The sequence below is a fragment of the Thamnophis elegans genome, chromosome 13 (assembly GCF_009769535.1).
Source record: "Thamnophis elegans isolate rThaEle1 chromosome 13, rThaEle1.pri, whole genome shotgun sequence".
Taxonomy (NCBI): Eukaryota; Metazoa; Chordata; class Lepidosauria; order Squamata; family Colubridae; genus Thamnophis; species Thamnophis elegans.
This window is the reverse complement of record NC_045553.1, coordinates 24,076,608-24,096,219: the sequence shown is the minus strand read 5'-3', so window position 1 is coordinate 24,096,219 and position 19,612 is coordinate 24,076,608. Positions and strand designations below refer to the sequence as shown.

Below are 19,612 nucleotides of genomic sequence, written 5' to 3'. Positions count from 1 at the left end.
AATAAATAAAATAAAATAAATAATAAAATAAATCAAATAAAATAAATAAATAATAAATAAAATAAAATAAATAAAAAATAAATAAATAAATAAAAAAATAAAATAATAAATAATAAAATAAATAAATGTAATGTGAAGTGAAGTGAACTGAAATAAAAAAATAAAAAAAAATAAATAAAAAATAAAATAAAATAAATAATAAAATAAAATAAAAAATAAATAAATAAAATAAATAATAATAAAATAAATAAATATAATAAAATAATATAAAAAAAATAAATAAATAATAAAATAAATAAATAATAATAAATAAATAAAATAAATAATAAAAAATAAATAAATAAATAATAAATGTAGTGAAGTGAAGTGAACTGAAATAAATAATAAAATAAAATAAATAATAAAAAATAAAATAAATAATAAAATAAAATAAATATAATAAATAAAATGTAAAGTGAAGTGAAATAAAAAAATAATAAATGAAAAATAAAATAAGATAAAATATAATAATAAATAATAAAAAAAAAAAATAAAAATAATAAAATAATAAAAATAATAAAATATAAAAAAAAAATAATAAAATAATAAAATAAAAAAATATCAAATACTAAAATAATAAAATAATAAAATAATAACATATAAAATAATAAATAATAAAACTAATAAATAATAAATAATAAAATAATAAATAATAAAATAATAAAATAATAAAATAAAAAATAAAAAATAATAAATAATAAAATAATAAATAATAAAATAATAAAATAATAAAAATAAAAAATAATAAAAATAAAAATAATAAAATAATAAATAATATAAATATAATAAAATAATAAAAAATAAAATAATAAAATAATAAAATAAATAATAAAATAATAAAATAAATAATAAAATATAATATAAAGCAAAGCAAAGCAAAACAAAACAAAAATAAAATAAAAAAAACTAGGCATTATTTTGTTGGGCCTAAGCTAAAATAATAATAAGGGTCCTTTGCTATAATGTGGCAACCAGAGTTATTGGAATCGTGGTTGATTCAACCCCATTTTCTGGCCTTGTAAACTGTGGTAAAGTATACCTTATTTTACTGCATGGGTATTCTGGGGTTGAAGTCCATGCACCTTGGAGCTGCTGAGAAACAATGGTGTGCAACCTAATCACAGAGGTTGGATTCACCCAACACGATAAGGTAGGTCTGATTAGCTAGATTCGGTTCCATGTCTCAGGTAAATTACCTGACCTCACCTGAGCCCAGAGCAGGAACTGAGCATCACAATCGAATCTGTGTGGCCATCTACATAGCCTTGATAATAGCAATCCCGCTGAAAACGAATAAACAAGAGGGTTTCTGTTTAACGACGGACATCTCGTACCAGAGAGGAGTAAGACAAAAAAAAGAAAGAATGGTATCTCTAACACACATTACTGAAGGAGGACATTTGGAAGCATATTAGTCACATCTTATAGCTCATTTTACAGTTTTGACCAGGGGTCCCAAACTTGGCAACTTTAAGAATTATGGACTTCAACTCCCAGAATACTGGGAGTTGAAGTCAACTCCCAGAATACTGGGAGTTGAAGTCACTCCCAGAATACTGGGAGTTGAAGTCCACCAGCCTTAAAGTTGCCAAATTTGAAGACCTCTGATCTAAGTGGAAAGATTGCAGAGGAAGGGATTACAAGAGAGTTAAACTATGCTGGCTGGAGAATACTGGGAGTTGAAGTCCACAGCCTTAAAGTTGCCAAATTTGAAGACCTCTGATCTAAGTGGAAAGATTGCAGAGGAAGGGATTACAAGAGAGTTAAGCTATGCTGGCTGGAGAATTCTGGGAGCTGAAGTCCACAAGTCTTAAAGTTGCCAAGTTTAAAGACCTCTGGAACTTTCGACAGCTGAAAAATTATTCACCACATTAAAAACGTTCAGTTGTTCATTTGATGGGTTTTTGAATGTACAGGTCCTCGGCTTACAACCCCAACTGATCCCAAGGTTTCTGTTGCTAAGCAAGACAGTTGTTAAGTGAACTTTGCCCCATTGTACAACCTTTCTTGCCACTGTTGTTAAGTGAATCACTGGGGTTGTTAAGTCACACAGCTTCCCCATTATCTGTCAGAATGTGCCAAAAGGAGATCACATGACCCCGGGACAGTGCAACCATCATAAATATGAGTCAGCTGCCAAGTGTTGGAATTTTGATCACATGAGCGTGGGAAATGCTGCAACAGTTATAAGTGTGAAAAATGGATCCTAAGTCTCAGTGGCTTTGAATGGTCAGGTCACTACATGAACCGTTGCAAGTCGAGGACTTCCTAAAAAGCATACGTTTAGCTTGGTTTATTGTTTTTTTGCTTGTTGGAGAGCTTTTTTCTTACTTTTGGTTTTGTGCTGTGTTCTAAAATTTCTTTCTTTTTTTAACATTGTCCCAATAAAATAGACTAATGCAGGGGTCAGCAGTCTGCGGCTCTGGAGTCACATGTGGCTCTTTCATCCATCTGCTGTGGCTCCCTTTTGCCGGTCGGCTCCACAATTGATAGGACTTTCAATTAGGTCAGGTAGAGGATGCTGTGCTAGGAGAAGACTCTATGGTGGGGGAACCAGACTTCCGGTGAGCTCCAGAATTGAATGAGGGGCTTCCAATTAGGACCTTTGTGGCTCTTGAATGTTAAGTTTGCTGACCCCTGGACTAAAGCATCTCTGGTGATGATTGGCCAATTAATTAAAACTCAAATCATCAAGGGACAGCTTTTCTGAATCGGTGGATTAGTGGAATCAAACAATCATCCAATTAAAAACTTAATTCCCATCTCAGAGAAATCTTACCTGATTGGAAGGGACAAAGGATATTGGTATGCCATCTTTGTTGTATGTATAAACTCTGAAATAATTGGACACAAAGGCTCTACAAAAAAAAGCAGACAGAACCAGATCCAGACAAGAGAGGTGAGAGAGAAAAGACACATTACATGATACACAACCCAACAGATATATGGAATTAGAACACAAATAAATAAACAAATCAAAGATGATAAGGCTGGACTGAGAATGAGAAGTGATTTCCCAGTGATTCCCTTACTCACTGTTGCTTCAGATAGATTGAAAAGGATTCCCCTTCTATGTTCATATCAAATGCCATCCTCTCCTGAAACAGCCAAAAGGATTTGTGATATTATTGTCGTTGCTTTATTCGTAATAGGTTTTAGTGGTATTCTTGTTCCATTCCTTGACTATGTTAAATCTGAGGTGAGGCTGGTAATATGACATATTGGCATGACTACCTGTCAATGACTATTTCATCTTCAATCACAATAATACATAGGCAAACAATCGATAGAAACTCAAGGTAAACCGCTCCAAACTCAATTGAAGAAAATACGACTTCAGCCACAGAGTGGTCAGTGCCTGGAATGCTCTACCTGACTCCGTTGTTACATCCTCAAACCCCCACAGCTTCAGTCTCAAACTGTCTCACCCCATTCCTAAAAGGTCCATAAAGGGGGCATGCATAAGAGCACCAGCATGCCTACCATCCCTGTCCTACTGTCCCCATTTATTCGTATCCATTTCCTGTGCTCATCATGTCCATGTTTATACTTATCCCTGTTATTTCATACATGTTTAGCAAATTAAATAAATAAATATTCGGAGGATTTTTAAAAGAAAATACACTATGGATCCTTTTTTCCACTCTGATCTATTCCAGTCATCGTTCACTTGAGGAAAACATCTTAAAAAGCAGAGAATAGCATCCTTACATTTTAAAAAAAAATGGCATGGCCATACATGAAAGCTTTACTTGTTTATAAAGAATTAAGAAACTGGGGGGGGCAGGGGTCCTTGGTGGTCTCTCTATTTGGTTGTTGAGCTGAGTGTGGTTGTTGAATTAAGAATGTTTTGGGGAAAATAGATCACTGAACAGGCTGATCATATTTTCAGTATTATATCACCCAAATCTAGGGCGAAAGCTTGATATAATTACCAGTATTTATCTTGGCCAGGCGAGAGCCAACTAGGGATTGTCTATCTACAGAGAGCAAATAGCATCAGCACCTTGGAGGAGCTCACTACAACTCCCAAACAAATATGAATAACACTACCAATCAATAGCCTATAATCCATTGCAGCCCTGATTTATGAGTGTGTCGGTCACTATAGATAAGTGGATGGGTTGCCATGCCTACCACCCACCCCACCCACCCCATTTGACTTTCTCCTTTTGGCCTTTAACCAACCGCCAGATTCAGGTATTACAACTGGAATGCAGAGGATCCTTTGGAAGCGGTTCAGAGAAGAGCAACTAAGATTATCATATTTTTCAGCCAGGTGTGTGTTTTCTTCCAGTATTTTTTGCTTTGGGGCTAAAAAAATCAAGGTTGGACAGATTAAAAGGTGAGTTAGCAACATGGACAACAGACCAGGTAAAAAAAATCCGTAGAAATACCTTATTCCAGTGACGTGATCTGGATTCCTCTGAGGAATAATTACCTGCAGAAATGACCGCTGAGACCCTAGGCAGGAGAAAGACTCTCACAATCATGTATTGAGGTAGTTTTAGACTTACAACCACAACTGACCCCCAAATTTCCATTACTAATCAAGCAAATTGCCAATGGTAATCAATCCATGGCTGGCCAGCAGCAAATGGATGGGCAAAATTACAGCAATGATAAATGTCCATTAAAAGACCTCAAATATAGAATAGAACAGAACAGAATATAGAATAGAATAAATAGAACAGAACTGAGCAGAACAGAACATAGAATAAAACAGAACAGAACAGAACATAGATAGAATAGAACAGAACATAGAACAGAACAGAACATAGAACAGAACAGAACATAGAATAGAATAGAATAGAATAGAACAGAACAGAACAGAATAGAACAGAATAGAACAGAATAGAACAGAATAGAACAGAACAGAACAGAATATAGGATAGGATAGGATAGGATAGGATAGGAGTTGGAAGGGACCTTGGAGGTCTTCTAGTCCATCCTCCTGCTTAGGCAGGAAACCCTATGTACATTTCAGACAAATGGTTATCCAATCTCCTCTTAAAAAACTTCCAGTGTTGGAGCATTCACAACTTCTGGAGACCTTGGGAATTGTTTGTACAACTTGCGTTTTAGAGTTACTTTTCCATGACTACATTCCCCCTTTTTTAAAAAAAAATGTGTTCGTTGTACTGTGGACATTTTGCATTTGCCACCACTGGTGACATGATTGTCAAGTGTAAGGAAACCAGGAGGAGGAGGTGGTGGGGAGGAGGAGGGGAGAGAGGAGGAGCAGGAGGAGCAGGAGGGGGGGAGGAGAGAGGAGGAGGAGGAGGAGGAAGGGAGGAGGAGGAGGAGGGGAGAAGAAGAAGGAAGAAGAAGAAGAAGAAAGAGAGAAGAAGAAGAAGAAAGAAGAAGAAGAAGACAAGAATAAGAAGAACCACCACCACCACCACCACCCCACCTGGGGCAAGACCAGAAATAACAGATGGAACATATCAAGGAGCAATCTAAGCTAGAACTAAGGAGAAATTTCCTGCAAGTGAGAACAAGTAATCTCTTCCAACTCAATAATAATTCCCTCACCACTGTCAAACTACTACACTGTCTGCATTACTATTACTATTAATCTTCTCATCGTTCCTATCACCCACCTCCTCCCACTTGTGACTGCATGACTAACTTTGTTGCTTGTATCCTTATGATTTTATATTGATATTGATTGTTTCCTGATGCTTACTTTGTGCCCTACGACTATCACTACGTGGTTGTATTTTATGATCTTGGGAATGTATTCATTTTTATTTTTCTTTATGTACTATTGATGAGCTTATGTACCAAAGACAACTTCCTTGTGTGTCCAATCACACTTGGCCAATAAAGAATTCTATTCCTCTATTATAGAAGAGGAGGAGGAGGAGGAGGAGGCGGAGGAGGAAAGGTAGTGTTTTCATCCCATCTGTCCAAGCTAGCTGGAAGCCTCATTTCAGGGGTGGCATCCTCACTGCACCCATAAGAAGATGCTGCACTACAAGGTCTCACTACTTGGTTATAGAGAGTGATAGGAGGAAAGCATACAGATGTCCCTTTGAAGTATATCTTTAACCAGAGAAAAGTGAAAACAAATATTATTGTGAATCTATGCTTAAATTTATTAACCTTCCAAGCTGATAATGGCACAATTTCAGCAGCAGAAAGAAACCTTAAGTCTGCAAAAGATATTCTCAGAAATACAGAAATTATCAAATACATATGAGAGGATAGAGAAGAAGCTGGAAGATTTAGAGCATCTAAAGGCAAAATATAAAGAAGTTGAGGATGTTTATCAAGTGGAAAACATGGTGGTTACAACCCAAAAAATCGAGGTGGAAAATGAAGATAAAGAAATTAAATTTGCTGATATTATGGTGATTGGTTTGTCTCTGAAAAGGGAAAGAGTGGAATACTGAAAGAGGAATTAAATGGAGGGGAAATTTACCCCAGATGGCAAGATACTGAAGAAGAAAAAACAAAAGAATATATGGATTTAAAGAGAGAAATTTTATTAACAATATCATTCATATCACTACTGAGTAGTGTTATCTACTAAGAGAAGCTGATTAAGGAAACAGAAGAAGGGCATTGAGATTACATGAGAGATTTTATAAACAAGAGTTGCTAAGAGGAGTCCATACAAAGTTGATTAAGAGATGATTAGAGGACTGACACCACAAATGGCAGAAGATATGAGACTGTTTTGCTATTGGAAAGATACAGATTGATAGATGGAAGAGTATAATTTAAAACTAGTTAAACTTAGTGAAATTTAGTGACAATAGATATAGTTAAATAAATAACTGATAGTGTTACCAATGTGTAGTATCATGATGAGTAATAATTTTGATATGAATATTACTAATATAATAGTACCCATGAAAGAAAGATTAGAAATCACTTTGGATTATATATAAAGGTTAATCAAGAAAGAACTAAGTTAGATACAGTTAAAGTTTTGATTATTAGGGGGAAAATGTTATGATACAGGATATAGTTAAATAAAGGAGGGATGAGGATAACAACATATACATAGATATGGGTATAACATAAGGAAACTGGATGCAAATTGTAAACAGTGATTTGGAAAGGAGGATTAGAAAATTTTGTTATTAAATATTATGGATGCTTAGCTAGAATAGGACATAAGGATTCAATGTTAATGGAGGATTTTAGAAATAGTAAATGAAAGGCCAGTATGTGGTTATGTTTTAAACCTTGGTATATTTTATGATGAAGGACGTTTAAACAATTATAGTCAAATGAAAATGGAGATATGATGATGGTAACATGTATAAATATCCGAGTTAAAATACTTGAGTTAATATGAATTATGTTTGTTGACTGTGGAAGAGATGCACGAAAGTAACCAACTAATACACTTTCTACAACATGTAAAGAAGGATATGTTGTGTCTGTTTTGAAAATAAAAAATAAAAAAATATTTAAAAAGAAGAAGCCGCTGATGACCCCCACCCCCACCACAATAACCTCTGATTGTTACCAGGGTCCTAAAGCCTCCCTCCCCACTTGAGCCAGCTGAGCCCAGCCACTGCAGAGATCCAGACCTGCCACTCAACACTTTGTCAGAAATAGTGCAGGGTCTCCTGCTTGAGCTGGGGGGGGGGGTTGGACTAGATGACCTATAAGGCCCCTTCCACCTGTTATTCTGCTATTCTCTTTCCATCCATCCATCCATCCATCCATCCATCCATCCTTCCTCCCCTCCCTCCCTCCCTCCCTCCCTCCTTCCTTCCTTCCTTCCTAAGGTCCCTTCTAAGGGAATAATTATTAATATTATTAATTGTGGATAATTTATTAAATGAAATGTTTTTTATGTAAGAATCGAATTTGATGATGTAAATTGCTTCCAGTAAAACAGACCAGCAAATGAAATGAAAAATCCTCCTATTTGGTTTCACTCTGAAGACAATTTAAATTAAAGAGATGAAGATGAAACGTTAAAACAGTGGGATGGGGAATTTGAGAAACATATTTAGCTATGGAGTTGATGTCATTGTCAGAGATAAGAAATGAAGGGCGGTTAGTGACATTGTTTATGGATTAAGCCCCTCCAAAAAATAAGTTTAAGATAAAAAAGTGTGGGAAGAAAATAATAATAGAGATGAAAACAGAACCCGAGATAGGATAGGAAATGGGTGATGTATATGAAAAGGTGTACAAGAAAAAAATCTGGATTACACTTTGTTCATAAAATATGGATGTTGGGGGGACAGGAGGTGGTGACAAAAAATGCTATATATAAAGATGTAGAGATAGATAGATAGATAGATAGATAGATAGATAGATAGATAGATAGATAGATAGATAGATAGATAGATAGATAGATAGGCAGGCAGGCAGGCAGGCAGGCAGGCAGGCAGGCAGGCAGGCAGGCAGGCAGGCAGGCAGGCAGGCAGGCAGGCAGGCAGGCAGGCAGGCAGGCAGACAGACAGACAGACAGACATCAATTTGATATATATTGATATATATCAATTGATATATATAAATTTTATTGCAATTTTTGGTATCCCCCCCCCCACTGCGTGTGTGTGTGTGTCGGCAAAAGCTGGTTCCGCCCGGCGCTCGGGGAGCGCAACCCCGGGGGTTGGGGGAGCGCAGGGGACTCACCCTGCGGGGCCACGAAGGAGGCGGCGGCAAGGAGGGCTAAGGGCAGCAGCGCCAGCAGAGCCATGGCGGGCGCCCCGGGCAGGCGGCGCCGGCGGCCACGGGCAACCGCTAACGGGTGCGGAGGAACCCGAACGCCCGGCTTCCTCGCGCCCAGAACTCCGCGGCAGCCGCCGGAGACGCTTCTGTCTGCGCCCCGGAGTTCCACGGCTGCGGTCGGGCCGCTCCGGAGCGGGAGAGGCAGGCGGAGAGCGAAAGGAGCGCTGGGCAGAGCGAGAACAGCGGCGCCCTTCGACTTAGATGCCGCTTCGCGCTGCTTTCCGGCGCTCTCGAAGCGGTTTAGAAAGTCAGCCTCTTGCGCCCAACTATGTGGCTCCACGTTTTTCCTCCTCCTCTTTCTTCCTTCTCCTCCTCCTCCTTTTCCTCCTCCTCCTCCCTTCTTTTCCTCCTTTTCCTCTTCCTCCTTCTCCTCCTCCTTCCTCCTCCTCCTACTTTTCCTCCTCCTTCTTCCTTCTTCTCCTCCTTTTCCTCCTCCTCCTTCCTTCTTCCTTCTTCTCTGCCCCTCCTCTCCTCCTTCTCCTCGTTCTCTTTCTCTTCCTCCCTCTTCCCCTTCTTCCCTTCCTCCCCCTCCTCCTTACCTTTGTTCTCCTTGTCTTCCCCCTTCCTCCTCTCCTCCTCCTTCTTCTCCTCTTTATCCTCCTTCTCCCTCTTCCTTCTCCTTCCCTTCCTCCTCCTCTCCTTTTCCTCCTTCCTTTTTCTTCTCCTTCTGCTCACCCTTTCTCGCCTCTCCTTCTCCTCATCCTCCCTTCTCCTCTTCTCCTCCTCCTCCACTTCCACGTTCTTTCTCTCCCTCCTTCTCCTCCTCTCCTTCCTTTTCTTCTCCTCCTTTTCCTCCCCTTTTTCCGCCCTCCCCCTCCTCCACTTCCACTTCTTTGGGGCTGGGGAAACATTTGCCTTTTGAAAAATGGCCTTTGAGTAGATTAACCTAATGCTGGTCCCGCATTTGGGGGGTTGTTGGAATATATTGACAACATATCATGGCCATTCCCACCAAAGGCCATACAGGTAGTCCTCGACTTACAACAGTTCATTTAGTGACCGTTCAAAATTACAACAGCACTAGAAAAGTTACTTCCGACTGTTTTCACACTTTTCACCAACCACTGCACGGATCCAAATTCAGACACTTGTCAACTGACTCATATGTATGACCATTGCAGTGTCCCCTTTTGCGACCTTCTGACCTTTGAGCCCCAAAGTTTCTGTGGCTAAGTGAAACAATTGTTAAACGGGTTTTGCCCCATTTTCCAATCTTTCTTGCCTCAATTCTTAAGCGAATCGTTGCCGTCGTTAAGTTGGTAAGCTGGTTGTTAACTGAATCTGGCTTCCCCATTGATTTTACTTGTCCGAAGGTCACAAAAGGGGATCAGGGGACCTTGGGAGACAGCAATGGTCGTAAGAATGAGTCAGTTGCCAAGCATCTGAATTTTAATCACATGACCATGGGATACTGCAGTGGTCATAAGTGCGAAAAATGTTCCTAAGTCACTTTCTTCAGTGCCGTTGTAACTTTCAAGGGTCACTAAATGAATTGTGCAAAAAGACACATGCACTATGCTTACAGACTTTTGGCACTGTGGGCTTTTATCATCATCCTCTTTTAATAATCCTTTGCAGGATGGAGTCTGGACAAATGAACGGAGCTGTGTTTTTCTGGCTGGATGCTTTTCCTGTCACCAATGCAGAGTTTTTTCCCCCAGCAGATATATTCCCAGTGTGCCCAGAGAGAAAAATATCTGCCTCTACTGAGAATCGAACTCACAAGCCTCTTGATTGCGAGGCGAGAGCTCTGCCTCCAGGCCACTGCACCAATCGTACTGTGGGCTTTTATAGCTGATCAGTTGACCCCAAAATAATTGAGGTGTGTGACACACATCCCTACCAAAGTCATCGTACTCTTTTAACGACCCCATAAACCCGTGCGGGGTGGAGTCAGGGCAACTTGAATGCAGCTGAGTATTTACTGGCCGGATCCTCTTTCTGTTGCCAATGCGGAGTTTTGTTCAGCAGATATATTCCCAGCGTGCCCAGAGAGAGAGATAAATATCTGCCTCCTGATCGTGAGGGGAGAGCACCACCTCTAGGCCACCACACCATTCCCAGATCTGTACTAAAGTGGAAACTAGAAAGTAAATCATTTGTGCTTTAAACCGTGATTTATTAGATGGCGTATACATAAATGTGCAGTGATCTTGCGTCCTCTTTTCTTCCGTGGAAAGCTCCTGTGTAATCTTCCTCTGCTCACATCACATCTGTTTAGCTGAAACTTAAAAGGAAAAGGTAAATCTTAGTTAAAGAATATTACGAGAATTACCCATCCAATAACTGTTTGCTTTGTTGTTTTGAAAAACAACACATCTCTTTTTAAGGTGATCGATAAAAACTCCTCCAAGATCAGGGGTGAAATGCTACCAGTTAGGGCGAACCAGTAGCGTATTTTTCGGAGTATAAGATGCACCTTTTTCCCTCAAAAAAGAGGGTGAAAATCTGAGTGTCTTATACATTGAATACAGTATTTTTGGCCTCCCGAAACCCTGCCCCCTTCCCAAAAATGGCCATGGAGGAGGCTTCCAGAGAGCGCCTGGGGGCTGGGGCGGGCAAATATGAGTGAATTATTTTGCTTGTTTTTGCCCCCACAGCCCCCAGGAGCACTCTATAGGCCTCCTAAAGGCTACGCATGCCCTTTTTTTTTGACTGAAGAGTGCAAAAACTTTTTTTTTAATTTGCCTCTTTAAAATCTTGCATCTTATTACTCTGGTGCATCTGATACCCTGAAAAATACCGTAGTCAGCTGTCCAACCATCAGCTATGCCGCGCGATTTATATTTGCTAGAAATCACACGGCACAGCTGACTGTCGCACAGCTGATCATCAGAACTTTTTTTACTTTTTTACTACCAGTTCAGGTGCAACGGTAGTAAAAAAAAAAATGCTTTAAAAAAGTTCCAAGGCTCAGCTTTGCGACAATCAGCTGTGCCACATGATTTATATTAGCTGGAAAGCAGGAGATCCTGCTTTCTAGTGAATCTAAATCACGCGACACAGCTGTTTCCTCCACCCCTTGCTGTTCTACTTACCTTTGCAGACTCAGAAAAGGCTTCTTAGCTCCTGTGCTGTGCATGCACACAAAGTGCACCTTTGGTGCACATGCACGCAAGGCAAAGTGGTAGCAGACCTCAGAGCATTTCTCAGAGCAAGATACCAATTCTACCAGAAGCAGTGGAGAAAGTCCAGGTCCTTCATTTCTAACTTTTTAGAATTAAAACTGAATAGGGAAAAAAAAGGCTTTGTCTAAAGCATCTGCTGCACTTGCAAAATAAACACAACTTTTCCAGAGGCAAAATGAGGTTCTAGATTGCAGGAAAAGATTGCCCACCTCAGCTTTCTAGAGGATTACCTTGTTTTTTCCGATGTGTTGCTCTCTTCTGATCTGGAATAAGACCTGGAAAACAACAGTAATCAAGATGATTTAAGAGAGTGTTACACCGTTGGTATAGGTGAACCAACATGTTTTTTCTGATCTTGTTTTGAAAATATGTTTAGTGTATTTTTGTTTATTTTATTATTTATTTCATCAAGCATGTATTAGATAACGTGTATAAGAATAAACATGGTTTTGGATACATGAAATGGATACAAATAAAAGGGAACATTAGGACAGGGAAGGTAGGCATGTTGGTACAAGTCAAGTCATCTCAGCAACTGTAATATGTCCCTGAAGTTTTCTTGACAATCTTTTTGGGATTGTTTTCTTCCTCCAGGTGGAGAGTGACTGACTTGAAGTCTTCCTGTTGGCTTTTTAGAACATTGTGTCAACCGTCCGACTAACGGACCCAGTAAAAGCAGGCATCTTCAGGAGCTTTGAAATCCCAAAAGCAAAACTTTATAGTGTTTACTTCATTTCGGCACAGAAGAAAGCAAAGCCAACTCTAAATTTCCCCGCACAATCCTTTTTATTTATTTTTATTTATTTATTTTATTTCATCAAGCATGAATAAGATAACAGATATAAGTAATAGACATGTTTATGAATACATGAAATGAATATGAATACAAGGGAATATTAGGACAGGGACAGTAGGCATGCTGGTGCGCTTATGCATGCCCCTTGCAGACCTCTTAGGAATGGGGTGAGGTCGATAGTAGAGAGTTAAAGGTTTGGGGGTTTGGGGAAGAAGCCACAGGTAGAGCATTCCAGGCATTGACCAGTCTGTTGCTGAAGTCGTATTTTCTGCAATCGGGTTTGGAGCTGTTTACCTTGAGTTTGTATCGATTGTGCGCTCGTGTATTATTGCGGTTGAGCTGAAGAAGTCATTGACAGGTAGGACATTGTAGCAGATACGAACCTGCCATAACATTAGCTATGGGTAGCAGCCAACCCCTACACCCAGGTAGCTTTGTGCATAAGGTAGAACTAGAACTCACAGTCTCCTGGTTTCTAGCCTGACACCTTAACCGTTACACCAGTTTGGGTGCGAATATTAAACGTTCTACATTAGAATGCAGGGGAGGGAGCAGAAGAAAGCTTGGGATGAAAAAAACCTGTAAATTCAGTTCTAAAAATCCATTCCTAGGGTTGACTATGTCCTGAGAAACATTATTCTGTCATTCTAAACGTAAGTCTGACTGCTAAGATGCCATTTTTGTTTATTCCGCTTCATCAGTCTTCCGGTTTTTAGCCCAAATCAGTAGAAATATTGGCCAAAAAAGAGGTGATAATTAAAAAACACATGTAGGCCAGATTTGTTCATCAGTTCCATTCAGCTATTGAAGAGGACAGGACATCATTTCAATGCACCTGTCAGCTCTGGTGAACCCACAGGTCCGGAGCTGCCATTCGGGCAGGGGAAGCTGTGGGATCTGCCAGGAATTGTGCTTACCAGCTGGGGATCTCCCTTCTCCACAAGCAATCCAGCTGAAAACTCTCCATAACTCTACATGACTGACTGCCGGGTGGTTTCCACCGAGAACAATAACTGACTGAGAACAATCCATGACTGATTGCCGGGTAGTTTTCACTCTGAGTCACAAGGTGATGAGTGTGTGTGCGAAGAGGGGTGAAGTTTAGGCTAATCACCAAATAAAGTATAAAAGGTGGGGGGAAGCACCACATGTCAGCTCTGACAATTTATTCATTGCCTTAGTGCTTTATTGGTCAGTTCGTGCCAGAGGAGATAAACTGCATTTTCAAACCATGTATGTGTTTGGTTGTTTCTTTAACCTTTTGGAACCTGAAAGCACCTTAAGCTAATTTTGCATTTTTGACCTATCATGCAACCTAAAAGGTAAATTGCTCAAACTGCGTAATTTTCTTAACATTGCCATATAGACTTAGCAGAAAAGAAATCCTTGGAAAAGCAATATATTCATTGCATGATATTTGGGGGGGGAGGACTGCACCAAATAAATCCAACCTTTTTATGTGCATTGTGGCTGCCATCTTGACTTTTTTTGACCCTCCCTACAGGTGCCTCTGCCACCCGTACGTTATTTGGTGGCAAACCTCAAATTACTTTTTCAAATTACTGGCCCTTTGGGAAGCTTGTGGCTTCACCCAGTTCCAAGCTACTTACTCGGAATCGTCGTCCAGTTCATCATCTTCGAAGCAAGATTTTTTGATACGTTTCCATTTGACAGCCAACAGGGAGCTTCCGATAATAATGGGCAGGAACAGGAAAATGCTAAGAAGGATCCATGTCCGCATAGTGTCTTCCCTGGCCTTTTTTGCAATATCTAGATAGAAAGAGGTCATCAGTGTCAAAATTGAGCAGCCCTCTCTCAACAGAGGGAGAGGGAGACGGCAGAACCCTCATCAGAGCCTTCCCCAGACTCCAGGACTGGCCCATGTTCCTCCCCAACCTCCTCACTGTCCGATTCTGCTGCCAGCTCCACTGGCCGCTAGCAAGCCACAACAAGTTCACTTAGTAACTGTTCACCGTTACAACGGCCCTGGAAAATGTGACTTATGAGTCTTTTTTCAAAATATATGACCATGGAAACATCCCCATGGTCAAGTGATTAGAATTCAGACACTTGGCAACTAACTTATATATATGACCGTTGCAGTGTCCTGGGGTCCTAATTTTTTTTTTAAAACATGGGGGCAGACCTCTGATCATTCAAAGGGCTGGATTGATTGGTTTGGCTGGAGAACGTCCCTGACTGACCCAAATCCAGATAGCGAAGTCCGCTGTCAATGCTTCCTCCCATAGGGTTTCCTTTTTTCCGGCAGTCTGGAGGAGCCCAACCTGGATCGCAGTGGCAGTTATGTTTGTTGTTACATACCTGAAAAACCAGTTAAAAAAGAGAAAATCTGGATGGATTTAAATCTTGCGGTCGGGTGTTTCCAAATGGGAGGATGCTTTTGGCAAGTGGGAAAAGTTGTCAGTGGAATGGAACGGAAAAGAATGGAATGAATGGAACAGAACGGAACAGAACGGAACCAAATGGGATGGAACAGATCGGAATAGAACAGAATAGAATATGGAATGGAATGGAATATAAAATGTAATAGAACAAAATGATGGAATGGAATGGAACAGATCGGAATGGAATGGAATAAAACAGAATATGGAACGGAACAGAACAAAACAGAAGGAATGAAATGGAACGGAACGGATCAGAACAGAACAGAGCAGAATAGAATATGGAATAAAATAGAATATGGAATGGAACGGAATGGAATAGAATATGGCATGGAATAGAATATGGAATGGAATGGAGCAGAACAGAACGGAACAAATTGGATCAGAACAGAATAGAATAATGGAATGAAGAATAAAAAGAAAATGGAATGGAATGGAATGGATCCAGACAGATCAGAATAGAAGAGAAGGGAAGGGAAGGGAGGAGAACAGAAGAATGAAATGAAGAATGGAAAGAAAATGGAATGGAGTAGAGTGGAATGGAATAGAATTCCTCAACTTGCAACTATTCCTTTAGTGACCATTCAAAGATACAATGGCATTGAAAAATGTCTAGTTTTGACTTACAACTTGTTTTCCCACTTTCATGGTAGCATCCTCATGTCCAAGGTTGAGAAACATCGCACTAGGCCATGGGGGTCAGATTCAGAGCGTCTCATTGCCTTCACGTGACGTATCACGACGTTTTCCCCCTTCGCAGAGCTGGGGTGGCCGTGGCCTGTGTGTGACGCATCCAGCCCACTAGCCGCCATTTGGACACCCTGTACTAGGCCAAACTGGTCTCCAACTCCAAACGGGCTTTTTTTACCTTCAAGATGCTTTCTCTACTTTTGGCCCAAGAAAGAAATCTCCCCCCCCCCCAACTTTTTTTTTTAATTCATGGGAGATCTTTATTTATTTTTTACTTACCCCATGTCCTGAGCATTTTTTTGCAGAGTCACAATCAGAATTCAGAATGCCATAGCTTTCGCATTTTTGTCTGAGGCAAATCTACAAGGAACAATATTTTTTTGTTTCAGGTTTTAAAACAAAAAATGCTTTTCAAAGAAATTCAGGGAAAGGAAGCGACAGAATATTATTTGATATGGGGGAAATGGTACAGGTGGTTGGAGGAAGGAAACAAAGATTAATGATAAGAACCTAAGAAAGACAAAAAGTAAAAGTTAAGGATAAATGTCATATACATACATAAAAACATACTTACCATATTTTTTGAAGTATAAGACGCACCTTTTTTCCTCAGAAAAGAGGCTGAAAGTATGTGTGTGTCTTATACATCGAATACAGCATTTTTTCCTCCCAAAGCCCTGCCCACTTCACCAAAATGGCCATGCATAGCTTTTAGGAGTCTTTCAGAGAGCTCCTGGGGGCTGGGGAGGGCAGAAATGAGCATAAAATGGGCTGCCCCCCCCCAGCCCTCACCAGCACTATATAAGCCTCAATAAAGCTATGCACGCATTTTTTTGACAAAAAACAGGCCCATTTTCACAAAAAATGGGCCATTCTTTGCTCGTTTTTGCCCCCCCCCCCCCCCGGGAGCACACTGCAAGCCCCCACAAGGCTATTTATGCCTTTTTAAAAAAAAAAACTGGCCCATTTTAGCAAAAAAAGGGCCATTTTGGGGAGGTTTTTGGGAGGTTTGGAAGGTCTGCAGAGTGCAAAAACTCCCCCCCCTTTGGAAAGCTCTTTAACTAAGGTGACCAAACGTCCCACTTTTGGAGGGACAGTCACGATTTTTCAAAATTTGTCCCGTGGTGTGTTCAAAAAGTCTCGATTTTCCAAAAGAAAGAAAAGCCGCCAAATCAATTTTAAAAAGGACGCCGTTAAAAAAAAAAGTTTTTCTTTCTCTGAAGTGTCGTTCCCGATGTGGCCTTTAGAGGGCAGTGGTTTCCTTCCCTCTGCTCAGCTCGCTCGAAGCGCCCGACAAGGGGCGAGGCTCCCTCCCCTCCTGCGCATGCACACACCGACACGCGATGTTTTTGCAACAGCCATCCGATGGCCTTGAGTCGGGGGGGCTTTCCAGCGGCGACAGCACGGCGAGGAGGAGGCTCGGTCCCCTGCAGCCATGCCGTGCAAGCCACCGTCAGCAACCTGGTCCGGGTGAGCCGAGGGGAGGCAGGCGGGGATCCAGTTGGGAGAGGCTGGCAATGGGGGTGGCTTTTGAAAGGATTGGGGAGCGTTGGGGGAAGGCAATCGGGGGAAGGCTTTTTTTTTTACAGCTCAGATGCTCTGAGCCCCCCCCCCCCGGTCAATGGTGTCCCGCTTTACCCATCTTAAAATCTGGTCACTTTATCTTTAACTGATTGATGAGAATTACATTGATCAAGTGCAGCACTTGACCAGCAGAAACAAAGTCTTAGGTGCGGCAGATTGTCAGCGATTTCCTTCTCCAGCACATGGATAAATACACCTGGAAAAATCTACCTACCCACCTACTGTCTCTCTCTCTCCCTACCTACCTACTGTATTTCTCCCCCTCCCTCTCTCTCTCTCTATCTATCTGTCAGATCCCTAAAAGTGATTCTGCCATTCAATTGGGAGGAGTGGAGCCTCGGAGTTAAATCATTAGCTACATCTGAAACAACTGAGTTTTACAACTTTACAACTGGTTTCCTGTCACCGGGAGACTGAAGGTCCCAACATCTCTGGAGGGATGTTTATGGTAGCCATGTGGGATATATAACTTTGATGTCTAACTAGAGATAGCCATGGGGAACGTGTGCTTTATTGACTCCCAGGGCAGAAGAGTTAAGGAAGCATCTTCACATTTGTGTATTGGTCAGAATCTGCATTCAGACAAAGGGGAGGGGTCATTATCAGCTTAATCCCATTTGCATGGCCTAAAGGTTTTCAGATGCTGTTTTGCTTCTAATGGTTTCCATCCTACTTGATTAAAGGTTCCTTTTGAAATAATCCATTTCAAAAGTCTTTACTTTCTCAAGTTAGGAGAGGAACCATTACACTATCCCTCAATTTACCCCTCCCTACCTATCTACTGTATTTTTCTCTCTCTCTCTCATTCTTTCTCTCTCTCTCTATCCCTCTACCTACCTACCTACCTACCTACCTACATACATACATACATACATACATACTCACTCTCTCTCTACCTACCTACCTACCTACTGTATTTATCTATCTATCTCTATTTCTCTCTCTCTCTGTCAGCCTCTGCTTCGCTATTTGCTTTCGGCTGCCATTGAAACGGGGAGGGGGGTGGTATTGGGGAGGGGAAGTTTTAGTACAGGAGAGATTGCAAAAAGGGCGTTTTGTTCTCATTGTCTACTGCGCATGCTGGAGACTAGTGCTTGGTGTTGGTCAAGGACAACCGTCCTGCATACCAACCTGATGATGCTCCTTGAAGATGAAACTCATATGACACCTAAGGGATTTGCAGATTGGACAGTGGGATGAGGGTTACCGAGGGGAAGGGGGTTGGTCACATATTGATATGTATGATTTTGTGCGCTTTTGCCTCAGATCTTGCTTTGCTTAGCTGCTATCTTTTCATAACCAGTAAAAGTACTTTTAATTCTGCAAAATGGAGTTAAGTGGTTTCTTTCTTGGTGGCTGAGGGAGGCCGGCTTGACACTCTCTCTTTCCCTTTATCTACCTACCTACCTACCTAACTACACACTCTCTCTCCCTAAGTACCTACTGTATTTCTCTATCCCTCTATCTACCTACCTACTTTTTTTTTTAATTTGCCTCTTTAAAACCTTGGTGCGTCTTATACTCTGAAAAATACGTTACTTACTTAAGAGGAACAAAATTTACCAGAGGTAAACAGCCAAAATACTAGATAGATAAGTAAAAATAATGAAAAAAGAGGGTTAAAAATTGTGAAATTTAAGTGAAACATATTAGGAGGGAAAATATTGTAAAGAAGAATATATCAGTTTAAATCTGCTATATGAAGGAGCATGAAGTTCCAGTGCACTATATAAATGTAGTCTTTGTATTTGTATGTCCAAAAATAAAAAATTAAAAGTAATAAAAAAAAATGCTTTTGAAAAGGCTTTACTTATTGGATAGTTAGACTGATGTGCTGCATTTCCTCCAGGAGGTTATGGCATTGTATAAAGCCGCCTCTGCTCTCATTCTTCTCCATCACAACCCTGTGTGTCAAGGTCCCAAATAAGACTCCCAACGAAAGAAGACTCCGAGGCTTGAGTTTCCCCTAAGTTCCACTTTATGAGAGATGTCCTATTGGCACATCTGGGAAAACCCGAATCTGAAAGCTTCCATGTTTTCCCCACCCAAAACAAAGTCCAAGCACCTACCCAGCACCCACGTCCATCACATGGGCAAAGCAATTCAAAATATTGCCATGTTGATGATGACTGGTCACACAGCCAGATGTTTCATGTAGATGAAATCTGGCAATTTCATCCACCGACTGGGGTACCTGGGATAAGCTGGTTTTGTTGTCTGATGGTGTTACACCAGTATCCTGTCATAAAACATTACTCCTTATT

The 19,612-nt window shown here is 40.5% G+C and overlaps 1 protein-coding gene across 1 annotated transcript in view; it reads right to left on the bottom strand.

The window, feature by feature from the left end:
- Window positions 1-19,612, bottom strand: part of LOC116516835 (disintegrin and metalloproteinase domain-containing protein 2-like) — a 91,452-nt gene that overhangs the window by 33,646 nt on the left and 38,194 nt on the right. The window contains exons 17-21 of the mRNA XM_032229464.1: window positions 16,044-16,124; window positions 14,877-14,994; window positions 14,283-14,442; window positions 12,107-12,151; window positions 2,819-2,897 (exon numbers count right to left, since the gene is read on the bottom strand). Coding sequence (XP_032085355.1) covers window positions 2,819-2,897; window positions 12,107-12,151; window positions 14,283-14,442; window positions 14,877-14,994; window positions 16,044-16,124 — 483 coding nt within the window. The remainder of the gene's footprint in view (window positions 1-2,818; window positions 2,898-12,106; window positions 12,152-14,282; window positions 14,443-14,876; window positions 14,995-16,043; window positions 16,125-19,612) is intronic.